We start from the raw sequence: 13259 nt of genomic DNA, 5'->3' as shown, positions 1-13259 counted from the left end.
TATCCCAATCTCTGCTCAACATTTAATCCTGAAAATACAATACCAGTAATAGTAAATTATTATGTTCCTTTTTTGGTTATGTATTTATTTTTATAATGACATATTATATGAACATCATTTGTATGTGTTTATATTGTATTAATATCATATACCTAAATTGTAAAACTTAAATAATAAACTATAAATTCAATTATTGTCATTTGAAAATATTTAGTTTATTTAACTATATACACAATACACAAGTTATAAATTATTAAATGAATGGGCGGAGAAACTATACAATAATAATAAACAAAAACTAAATTATTGTCCTTTAAAAAGAGTAAGTTTATTAAACCACATCCGAACAGAAGGGGTTTCATTGTGTTTTTTTAATTTGTAATTTATTTTTATATTTATATAAGTAGAAGATATAGATTTTATTAAAAGAGTTGTATGGTCGGCTAATGGACTTCTGGTTTCAGTACTATGATTTTTTAATGATTTAAATATATTTGAATTAAATACAAAATGTTTAAGGACATCGGTTTGAACTTGTAATTTATTTACAGCTTTAGAAGTATAATCATATGTTCTCAAAATGTTTTCTGTAATGAAACAAACATCTATGACATCTTCGCTTGGAAAAATAAGTCCACCATGAATGCCTCCCTTATTTTTTAATGTTATCAACGAATTTAAAAAACATTCTTTTTCGGCAGCACACAATGCATGTTTGCAAACATCACATTTCAGTACATTGGTCAATTTATGATCTACAAATCCTGAAATATAAATAATGATTTCTTTTGAAAAATTACTAAAAGAGTATGAACTGTGACTTCCAATATAATCATGGTCCATTATAAATGCAGAAATATCTTGTTCATTTTCTTCATCAATTGGATCAAAACTGCAACCTGAAGAATTGTTATTTAAAACAGTAACTGGATCTGAACTGGAGTAGTGAAGAATATCTATCTCTTCAAGTGGTATACAATTACCAGTATTAAAACTTGGTATATCATTTGTTCTGATAACTAATTTTCGGTATGCTGAACGAAACTGCCTCACTGTTGGATTATTGTTATGCCCACCGTGGGCCCTTATACTACCGAAAAACAGTTCTAGGTGATCTTGGCTAAATTTATAAATTTTCATATGTTGTAAGACATCAGTTTCCACAAACAATGTATATAGCTGTAAAATACTATTTAAACTGACTATAAATCCAAGAAACCCAGTTTTTCGTTGTGATTCAAGTACGGGTGTAAAAACTCCTGGTCTATCTTGAATTTTAAGACCTTTAATATATGTTGTCATTTTTTCTGTGAACAATCTAACTTCTTGAATGTTTTCTTCACATAGTGTTTTTTTAAATCCTACACAGTTGATAGATTTTGAGTTTAATATGTCAAAGCCAGTATTAAAGAGTTCGATAAATTGTATGGTAGCACCTGCATTAGAAAACTCTTTTAGTTTGAGGCTATCTTTGCAAAATGTCAATGCATCTGCTACTGACTGACTAAGTAGTTGGGTTGCAAGTTTTACTTTCATCTTTTGTTTAAAATAAAGAAGATGCTGTTTTCGCAGTTTATTAGCAAGATGGCATCCTTCCTTCTCTTGCAAATAACACAATTGTCGGACATATTCAAATTTTATTTCACTATTTTCACTATCTCTAAAGACCTTCTTTTCACCAAAAGCATTACGAACCAATTTGATCATATGTGCAGGATCAAAAAGGTTTACAATTTTTGGATTACTTTCAAAGCCAGAAGAAAAAGATGTATCTAATGCACTCAAAACATAATTACAACCTAAAAGTTGAGCTGCACTAATATTACTAGAACAACCATCAAATGTTAAGCTCAAGACTTTTACACCAGTGCTGTTCAATACATTTAATGCGTGGCGAACTAGTTCAACTTTTTGTGCACTTTTTAAAGCATCCACTACAAAATAACCAATTGGTAACTTCCAATTCTCATTTACCGAGACTGCCATAAAAACTAAACATTGTTTAGCTGTGTTTAAACTATCATTATCCATATAATTTCCCATATCAACCCTTCCATAATACTTAGTACCATCAAATTCCAGGTGTTGTCTTATAGCCATTTCATCCATAGACAAAGCTAATAAAATAGGATGGGGTGAATTATTTACTTTAAGTGTTAGCATCTTTAACGACTCTTCAGTAAAACCTGGTTCAGCATTGACATTTCTGTACCATTTACTAAGAGTTCTACTATGAGGCAAAATCGTGTCAAACTGCTGTCTTACATACGAATATGCTTTAGCAGAAAAAAAATGTAATGATAAAGCAAATTGACGAATGGTGGCACTATATTTCTTTGGAACTTTTTTACCTAATTTTTTTTTTGTCCAATTAGTTATCAAATCTTTATGCTTACCAAAAGACTCAGACAGGGTATAACTGGCTTCCTCGTCAATTTAATTTTGTTTTTGAAGCTCGGAAATTATATTCTTCATAGATGAAATTCTTTTACTTTGGCGCCTTATTTTTTGCTGAAGGGTTTTCATTTTAATATTTTTGATTGTGACTTCATGTGATAGTTGGCGAAGATTTTTTTTCAATGCGATTTTGCGTGGAGTGTCATCTGGAACTATCTCAGTGTCTATGGACATTGTGGATGAGTCAAGTACATTCTAAAAAAAAAATTATAAATAAACAAATATATTGTAATTTTATGATTAATGTATATACAATATTGTATTATAATTTTTAATATTACCGAGATATTTTTTTTTGATGTGATTGTTTCACAATTCATCATTGATACAGAAGAATTGTCTAATGGTAGTACTCCTTCTTCTTCAGTAGAACTTGATTGAACTTGTTCCAACAAAGATACTCTGTCCACCTCTATATTGCTCAAAGGACACTAAAAATAACAACATAAAAAATGTTGAGACTTGATAAGCAACAAATAAACATTTTAACAGAAATATAATATTAACAATGACCAAATATGGTGACTGTTAGTTTGATATATAAATTGTATGAATTGAAGAAAATGTTACTTATACCTTTTTAAAATAATATTAATACAACTTTAAGCAATTTTCATTTATCTGAAATTTAAATTATAAAACATACCCAATTGCTTTATGTTTTATTAGTATTAGGTAGTATATTTTTGTAATTTATTATATTCTATTGTGTATTGTAAATTATCATTAATTATGACTCACCTTTACTAAAGTTCTGGTAACATTTAAAGAAGCAATATTTTCAACTGAATCGCTAGCAGAACTAGTATAAAAAGTTTTAATTACAGGCAAGTTGGTTACAGTTTCTGAGTATTGTTGTTTAGCCTAAAATAATAAATGTAGATTAAATACCTATCCGTTATAGAGTTACTTTGTTTTTTTAATCTACTCAAAATGCACACTTACACATTTTATTCTGTTGATAATTTTAGTTGGAATAGCATGTTTAAGTAACAGTCTTCTACTCTTCCCCATTACAAAAAATGATTCGTCAAAATGTGCTGAACAAACTAAACTTGTCTTTGATACTTTATCAGGTAGTATGCCATTTTCTCCCAAAAAATTGTACCATTTATTCTTGTAAGTGTCTTTAAGCGGAAATCTGAAATAAATAGTCAAAGTAAGTCTATCATAATCACTTCTAAAAAAAAAAATTGAAAATAAAGATTTCATTTCACAAGATAACATACCTATGAAAAGTTATATTAGCCGATTTAGCTTTGGCATTGTTCGTTCTTCCACAAACTAGACAACTAGGCATTTTTAATATTACCAGCAAAAAGAAATAAAAACAGTAAAAGCAAGTTGCAAAATAAACGCAATAACGAAAGTAAAGAGTAATAACTGAATTACTGAACGATCATACCGCATGAATATTACACTATACCGTCTAAACCATAGAAAAAAGATACTAAACAGTAAACAACAATAATGAAATTAAGAACACATGGCATATTAGAGGGAAACAACACACGAGATAACAAATGTATCGAAGATAACGGCATTACAGGTGAATCGTTTTACCATATATTGTACAATAATTTTTGTGTACTATCCACTTAAACTGGCAATCATAAACCTTTTGCGCTTCACTTTCTTGTGCAGCTGAGATATGTAAGGCCCTCTCTATATTACTCTATGAGATAAATCAGACGATGCATGATAGTGAGGAGACTGGTTTTTCCATAGCTCATAAATATATTTATAAAAATAATACTTTTTTTTTTTTTATTAGCTATCGGCATAAAACCATTATAGCTCAACAATTACAGTTAGTATATAATACAGTAGATAAGATTACATAATAATATAAATATAAAGATTATCAAGAAGTAATATAAAATAATAACAAGATTGCATGTTAGCACAAAACAAGATATAGCATATAAAATTAAATACAATAGTATTTATGGTGTATTAAGTTTATGTATAACAGCTGTAAGCAGAGAGAGGAGGGGGTTAATCAGTGAGGATAGCTCGGACAGAAAGTTAGATAATGTGGAAAGGTCACCGAAAGAATTCAACCTAATGTTATTTTTAGTAGCATTGGTATCATCGGGCTTGGAAACAACAGATGCATAAGACGGTTTGGACTGAGAGGTAGTAAAAGTGTTTGGAAGAGATAATTCGACCGGTTTATTTATTTTGGGAGTCTGCGTTCGTTTTTCGTTCTTATGGTTTTTAAGACGTTTTGAAAGTGAATTGAAAGCTGGGCAGCCTCTGTAATTGGCTGTATGATCACCAGCACAGAGGGCGCATTTGGCTGGGCTGTTTCGGTCTTTTGTGCATTCCTCGGCAAAATGATCTTCGCTGCATTTGACGCACCTAGGAGTATGGTGACAATGATTTCTTGTGTGTCTGTAGTTTTGACATTGATGACATTGTGGGGGGCCCGACGGGTTTTATGAGGCTTCTCGATGACGACAATGGTGTTGAGTAAGGACGTAATGTTAAGAACATCATTGTTGTTATTTTGGGGAAATAAGTCGACGAAAAACATTGGGAGAGCGAACTTGTTTTTATTTTTAATATTCATTACGTGTTTCACGGAATGTCCTTTGTCTAGCAAGGCGGTGGAAATATCCGTGCACAGAGTAGTATGGTGAAGGTTTTTTATATACTTTATAGTATTATAATCATTAATCATTTTTTTTTTTTTTTTTTTTATTAGCTTCTAGTATAACTATGATAGCTCAACAATTATTTGAGAATATAAAATACAAATAGTTACAAGATAAATAAGATACATTAGTTCCGAAGAACTGTACAATATATAATATTACGTAAGCAATTAAAATTGATTATCATTGCAAATAGTGAGTTAATAATGAAAACGATTAAATAATATAATATTGCTTTTCTCTGCGCCCTCGTGTGCTTGACATATTCCTTTTGTTCTTCCATAAGTTAAATCCGGTTCTTCACATAGTTTCTTTTTAAGCATACGGTCGCTTACACCATGAACTATTTGATCACGTAATGCTTCCTCCAAGTTATTTCCAAAACTACACAATATTGATAATTTTTGTAGTTTTGTAATAAATTCAGTGATCGTTTCATTGTTTTCTTGTAGACAATTACGGAATTTGGAACGTTCAGCAAGAATCGAAACTTTCGGTTGTAAGTAATTTTTCATATTACTTACTAGCTTTTCATACTCGACATCTTTAGGTAGTTCTGGAGTACAAAGAGATTTAAGTACTTTATAACCTTCACTTCCAATTAAGGTTAAAAATATAGCTGATTTCTTTTCTTTTATTTTATTCACCAGCATATATAGTTCTAGTCGTTCTACCCAAGTTTCGAAATCTTCTTCTTGCTATAATTTGAATTCTTCTATATTACCAATTTTAGCCATTTTTTTTTTTTTTTTATCCGTTTTGATCCGTGTGAATTTGATCTTTAATAACACTTCTCAAATCTCATCTTCGTCGCCACTTTTGTGTCTCGAGTATACTAACACAAAACACTGTATTTTAATATTAATACTTTATTTAAATTATTAACATGATGATGCGTTTTACACCTTTTTTACATAATTATATTGTTGAGGTTACAAGTGAAAAACATATACAACACGACTTGTGTATATCATGAGTATGTGTGTGTGTGTTGGATTACCGTTACCGCACAATACGCAGTGTCGCCAACACCACAGCTATGATACATCTGGTCAGGCTGTCCCACGGGCTCCCTTATAAGTAATGGCGGTTCCTTTGATGTAGCGGCGCGTGCAGCTTGTATGTGTGTGTGTTTCGGTTGTTGTTGCCAATTCTTAGAATAGCGACTCGTGTCTATGATTTCTAGTCGTGTACCTGTCCAGTGATTTATGGATAGGGGCGGATAGTACATATTCTATATTATATTGTTGCAATATTTATGTTAATTATAAATATGGAGTTTAAGACCGTAATAACATTATGATGGCAGAATAATATGTGGTATGATGGCAGAAGCTGATATGTACATTTTTTAAACTTTCGGGAAAACGAGTTTAAAGGTTTAGAATGGAATGAAAAATACAATTTGGTATGAAATGCATTTATTCTTTTATAATTGTAATCAATAACCTTTCACGAATTAAAATACTAAGCTATAATACATAAATTATTTTTCAAAAAGTTTTTAAGTAGAAAATAAAGACATCATTTTTTGCCAACATTTATTTTTTTAAATTTGCAACATATCAACAAAATAAAAATGATAAAATTAACCTTTTTTAAACACAGTATTAAAGCATACAAAACAATTTTAGAATAAAACAACAAAATTAATTAAATAAATGTAAAAACATAAAATTGATCTTTTAACTCTTAGTCAATAAATAAAAAAAATGAAATTAGCCTTTTATAAAACTTAACAATATAACAATTAGTTAAAAAATTTAAATAAAATACAATAAAAGTAAAAAATAAAACAACTTTTGGTTTTAATTAATAATATAAAATAATTATAATTTTAGCCTTCATCTGATGAAAAATCACTATTGTTTGAAGGCAGTTCAGCAGCATCTTTGGACGTTTTTAAGTTTTGGTAGAAGCTATGGCAGTCTTCATGTATCAGTGGCAATAAACTTAACAAATCTTGTTTTTTTTTGGGGTTGATAGGTAAAGGACTTTTATAACAATTGGTTAACGCTGTTGAATATAATGATGTTATATTTTTTGGCCTTCCTCTTTTACCACGTTGTGTAAGATCTAAGACTCTAAATGGTTCTTCTGGATTGAGGCTATACTTAAACTGCAACTCACCATAAACTTTTTCATATCGGATCCATCTTATATGAAACCAATTTACTTTATTCCCATCAGTATCTACTGTTTTTTTAGTCAGTGAAGTGCTTACTAAGTTTAAAAATGAAAAAAACTGTTCTTGTTTCATTTCAATTACTTTAAATGGTTTCTTTCCTTTTACTGTCCTAACAAATTGATACCAATCTCTTGGTATCATTATAGGAATGTCTGAAAATTGTTTCGCACTTTCTATTTTTGCATGATCTACATCACACTCCAAGTGAGTGTGGCCTGGCAGTAAAAATTTTTGGTCAATTATATGCAACGTTGAAGAACTTGCAGTAACTAGACTTAACATAGCAGCCATATTAATATTTCTGTTTTGTCCTCCACATATTGTGTCAGAGTAAGTGATAATATGGGTTACATTGTTGGGCAAATTTAATATTTTTTGATAAAGACAAGATGCTATGTCGTTTGATCCTCTTCCTCCAATTGCCTCATGCCACATAAAACATTCAGTACCTTCATTTTCAGAACAATCTCTAATGGTCAAGTTAAATGTTGATAAAAGCCTTTTGTATAATGAAACATTTGTAGAGAGAGCAGGAGTATCTAGAACTTGTTCTAAATCAAATACTAAAACTCTAATATTATTAGAAGCTAAAGCATTGATTTTATCTTCTTTTTTTTGTATATAACCTAAATCTGCGAGTTTTTTATGGGTTTCATGTTGTTGTTGGAGTAATATCTTTTGTTGGTTATCCTTACATTGTTTAATTTGTAGTACAAAAGTATCACAAGTCTTACATGTATCCAGTTTTGGTTTTTTAAATTTATAACCAGTTTTATTAAAAACTTCTTTAAACAAATCATATGATCCACATTTGTTACCATTTTTCTCTAGTTTATATTCTTCATACAACTTTTTAATATTTAAATGACATTGAAGATAAAATTTATTTGTGTGCCTTCGAGAATAGTGACTCTGGTATTTAGGATATTTTTCAATATGATTTCTCATTTCTTCTTTTTCTTTTGTCATTTTATTATGTGGTTCATGGTGGCCACGATTATCGAGCTGCTGTAATGTACCTGAATCACTGAATTTTTTTTTCTGTATCAGCAAATCAATTTTACCTCTAGTCACTCCATACACACTTTGAAACATCTTTTTACATACTGTTATGTTTTGATTTTCTATTTGTATCACTTATAAAACAGTTATTAAACGATCATGATTTATTCCATGTTTACCTCTTCCTAGTCTTGTGCTTTTTTTGTCAGCCAAAGTTATTCCACAAGACATAATTTGATGCTGAATTTCTTTTTCTAATTTATAAAAACCTTCAAATATAATTTTTTGTTTATCTGGTGAACAGATAATGTCACATTTTCTACGACAGCAATTAATTAATTCCTTAAATTTATTTTGAGGAATTGTTACTCCTTTGCGATTAATATGTTCCATTCCATGATCTTTCAAATATTTCTGTTCAATTCTTTTTTCTTTTTTGGTGGTTCGTGGATGTCTATTTCATCGATAACTTCAGTATTAACACCATTGTTGTCTTTTTGTGATACAATAAATTAAAAAAAAATAGTAATAATTACAGAAAACAATTAAATATTATGTACTTACTTTTAAATTAGTTTAATGAAATTTTATTTGTGTACCTAAATTAGAAACTGGCAGTTGCTCTTCACACAATGTTATAATATTTTCATCATGGATATCTATTTCATAAGTATTCTCAGTATTAGGACCATTATTACTCTCTTTTGGTAAAAATAAAAATAAAAACATAAGAAAACAAAATATACCTATTTTCAAAAAGTTTATTATTATATATTTACCTAAATTAAAAACTGCTGGTATATCTTCAGGAGATATAATAATAATATTGTCATCATCAATTTCATTGAAAGTTACAGATTTGGAACTGTTATTGGTTTCTTTTGATAAAAAATAAATAATTATAATAATATAATGAGAAAATACTGTATACAGTATAATACACTTTTGAAATAATATTTTAATACTATTTTATTATATTTACCTAAATTATAAAGGGCTGGTACATCTTCAAGTGATACTGTGTCATCATGTACTTCAAAGTCATTTGTATTATGACATACTAAAATTAAGTAAAATTAGAGGTAAAATAAAATATTTTATACAGCATAATTTGTATTTATTTTTATATTTATATTACATAAAACAAACAGTACCAGGTTCAGATTCTGAATCTGAGCATATTAGCTCTGTATTGATGTTATAGGTTTTGTCCAAAATATCATCGTCATTAATCATTATTCTCATCAGAGCTACTATTAATTAGTAATGAATTATTCTAAAAAAAATGTGAATACAACTTATTAAAAATAAGTGAAAAACAGCATTAATTGTATTTTACCTGATGAAATTCATTTTGTGTTGAATTGAGCCACTCATGGACTTTGTGATGATTATTATTATAATATACTGGCTTTACTTTTTTTCTCGTGGAATGCCTCTGCAATAATATTATAATATTATTACAATATTAATAATGTTAACTTTCATTTATACTATAAACTACCAAAATAGATTTATTTATGCTATACTTACTTCAGGCTTTGCATTAGTTTTTGTTGTTTGTGCACTTTTTAAAGATTTAAAAAAAGATGACCTAGAGTTAAACATTGTACGAAAAGTAACACCACAGAATATACTAACACAGCTAAAACCAGCAAACAAAAAACTATAGTAATTAGTAAACATCAAACTAGACAAACTATACAAATCTAAAAATATAACGTCTTAAAGATTATAAAGATAAGACATATCAAGTTTTGCCATCACGTATATTTTTAAATAATGACTTATCAGTTTTGGTTTTTGACATATCAAGTTTTGCCATCATGTATATTTTTAAATAATGACTTATCAGTTTTGGTCTTTGCTCATAGATGGCGCTACACACATAAAAGACATATCATCTTTTGCCACCATTTAAAACATACTATTTATCAACTATTTACATGATAATCCAAAAATCAACAAAAAGTGACATATCAGCTTGTGCCATTATACCATCATCATATTATATACTATGTTATTATATAGCGAATAGTGGTGTCAAGGCCCGCAACAATTACAATAAAAAAAAAAATATATAATAACGTTTTTATATTCCATTTCCTTAAGCATCATGTATTTCTCGTCAAAATGAAGTTATTCGCTTTTCATTATCCGCCTAGCTTTATTGGTTTTGAAAATGGTTTTTGGGGTTTTAGGAGTGTGCTTTTTGTGAATTTATTCCAGATGCGATTAAAGAGATTTACAATTTTAATGGTTTTTTTTTTGTCATACAACGTACTATCGTTGTTTCGTAGGAGAAATTCTAGTGCACGGATTAGTCGGTTGATGACTTCATTCGTTTAATTTTCTTCTTCATCTTCCGAGTACACTGAGCAGTCGTACTATTAAAACATACCACTTTTATCTTCGACAATCTCCTTTCTCTACTTGGTGCTACCCGTAATCCTGTGGGGTCTTATTTACCTCTATGCTCCACTGTTCCTGTGAGATAGGTTGTGGTTTTCGGTTCACATTGCCCATTATTCGAATATCTGTACCGGAAAGTTGTTCTTGCATGTATCAATACAGTCTAGGTATTTGCTGTTTTCAAAAAACATTGAAAATGGTTTACTGGAGTAAACAGTAAATTACCATATACTATTTTATATTAGGTATAATATATGTATAAGGTGAGTTTATGAAATACATATAATTTATTATTCATATGTATATAACATGTAAAAATTCTTGTACGATAATATCCGTATTTTATGCTAGTGATTTTAAATACGATCATAATATCCCATAATATCCAAGCTTGTTATCTTTATGAAACTGAAAATAAAATAGTAAAATACATCTGTGTTAATATATATATAGTGAAGTAAGTAAAATAAATTCTCGGTGATTAGGTGCTGGCACGTATATCCAATGCGTATATTAGAGGGGTTTCAGTCCACTGATTTTTTTAATCATAATCAGCTTAAGAGATATGACCTTATTTAAACCCCTCACATAGATCACAACAATCTTTTTTGGGTAAATATAAAGCAAGATTCCTTATGTCAAATTCTTGAAAAAAGTCAGTTTTGCAAATCACTTTTTTCTGGTTTGGGCTGATTCAGATTCATAGGCATTATGCAAGGCAGTCTTTGATTCAAACAATGATTCTAGATATTCTTTAATTTCGACTTAAGAGGTTTTGCCACGAAGCCGACGAAATGCAAAAGAAAAGACCAAATAAAAAAAATCAATGTAAACTCTTAAATTTAGATGGCTTCTACACTGTATTATGATTGAGGTCTATGGATGTGTCTTCCTTATTTTGGATTTTGATTTCTAGAGCTGCTTCTTCTTTGTCCGGTTGCTCATCGGCGATCCTTCTTCGATTATTGAAACGGCCTCTTCAATTGAATTTTGTTCCTGCGCGTTTATGTGAAGCTCAATTTCTGGCTCTTCTTATTCGATACTGATGGTTGACTCTGTGGTTTTTTCTTCCTTCAATACCATCCTTATGGTATCTGGTAGTCCGAAGGCAGGTTCCTGAGCATATCTGGTCACTTGGGCTTCCCTCATCCGTATGCATCTGGTCTCCATCTTTCTTTCTTCTAATTTTTTTCCGGGTTGTTCGATTCTCAGTCTTTGTATGGTTTCTCTGGTGGTTTTTGAATCTACAGTACGTTATTGTCCTCATCCAAATAATCTGTTCCAAATAAATCTAACATGAAGTGGTACAGGTGTTTATTCAGACGGGTTAGGGGCATGTTGTCATTCATCTGCAAGTACATAATGGAAAGGGGGGGGGGGTTATATTTCATGTACTTAGCTCTGATCAATGACAGCATAATTTATTTTGTTTTATTGGCTTGCGGGGTTGTCTTCAGTACAGCATTTCCCTGGGTCTGGAGGCATGTACCGTTTGACATTCTTCAGGTTGAGTGTGGATATTATATTTTGTTCGTGGTATACTGTGATGGTGTTGTTTACGTTTACTGCTTGGATAGTGAAAGGGCCTTTGTATAACAAGAAGAACTTACGGATCTCCCTGTTTTCCGCTGTAGAAGAATAATAATTGAAAATAAAAGAGAAAAAGAAAGAGGGGTTGGGCGCCAATTTGCAGTAGAATGAAAATAGAAAATAAAATAAAGAAGCCCCAGGTTGGGGGCCAATTATAGTAGAACAAAAAGCAGAAGGGTAGAAAGTGGATGGTAGCGGGGTATACTGCATGAGGTGTGTGTGTGCTTATTCGATCTTTACTACTAAATAATTTCGTGATTTTGTAGTGTTTTATCTTTGTATTAGTAGTCGATGGGTTTGGATATAAAATGAACAAGACAGGATAATTTAGTTAACATTATTAATGATCATTTATTATATTCACATGTTACGTACATCATGATTCAAGAAGACACAAAACTATATTATCTTTTATAACCTCAATGTCTTTATCATAATAATAATTATAATAAAATAATAATAATAATAATACTGATAATAATGATATGAACAATACTCATATCAACTTACAAATACAACATCTCCCTTCTTTGGGATATTTAATAAACAATTTAATAATACTGTGTTGCCGCCCGAAATGCAACAACATTATTATAGATTCCACCGCCACCGACCCACACTCATACAGGCACACAAATCACACACCTGATTGCCAATATGTTAAATTATTGAATTATTTTTGTATTGTACCTATTTATGTTATCTTGTGAATTATATAATAATAATATGTAGATTACGCGTGAACGTCCGCCGATGCGACAGAGTAGCACGGCCGCCGAAAGTTATACAGACCAGTTCACGCACCGGTGTCAATGGAGAGCGCAACAATTATTTTATCGTGTGCCGGTCGTTCGTGTTATTCAAAAATATTATCATTGTAGGCGCGAATCGCCGAAGTTTTAATTGTATTCAAATATTATCATTGTAGGCGCGAATCGCCGAAGTTTTAA

At 30.2% G+C, this 13259-nt stretch overlaps 2 protein-coding genes across 2 annotated transcripts; both read right to left on the bottom strand.

Moving 5' to 3' along the window:
• Positions 1 to 4172, bottom strand: LOC111028251. Its single transcript, XM_022306805.1, has 6 exons — positions 3687 to 4172; positions 3403 to 3598; positions 3199 to 3321; positions 2739 to 2888; positions 2397 to 2652; positions 1 to 28 (listed from the first exon to the last, which is right to left on the bottom strand). The coding sequence occupies exons 1-5, from the start codon at positions 3755 to 3757 to the stop codon at positions 2437 to 2439; spliced, it is 756 nt and encodes a 251-aa protein (XP_022162497.1). The 5' UTR covers positions 3758 to 4172; the 3' UTR covers positions 1 to 28; positions 2397 to 2436.
• Positions 4173 to 5222: 1050 nt separating this feature from the next.
• Positions 5223 to 6755, bottom strand: LOC111028250. Its single transcript, XM_022306804.1, has one exon. The coding sequence runs from the start codon at positions 5768 to 5770 to the stop codon at positions 5318 to 5320; it is 453 nt and encodes a 150-aa protein (XP_022162496.1). The 5' UTR covers positions 5771 to 6755; the 3' UTR covers positions 5223 to 5317.
• Between the last annotated feature and the right edge of the window lie 6504 nt (positions 6756 to 13259).

The sequence above is a fragment of the Myzus persicae genome, unplaced genomic scaffold (genome assembly GCF_001856785.1).
Source record: "Myzus persicae strain clone G006 unplaced genomic scaffold, MPER_G0061.0, whole genome shotgun sequence".
NCBI classification, from domain to species: Eukaryota; Metazoa; Arthropoda; class Insecta; order Hemiptera; family Aphididae; genus Myzus; species Myzus persicae.
The sequence above is the reverse complement of the archived record's forward strand: the minus strand, read 5'-3'. Positions and strand labels throughout refer to the sequence as shown.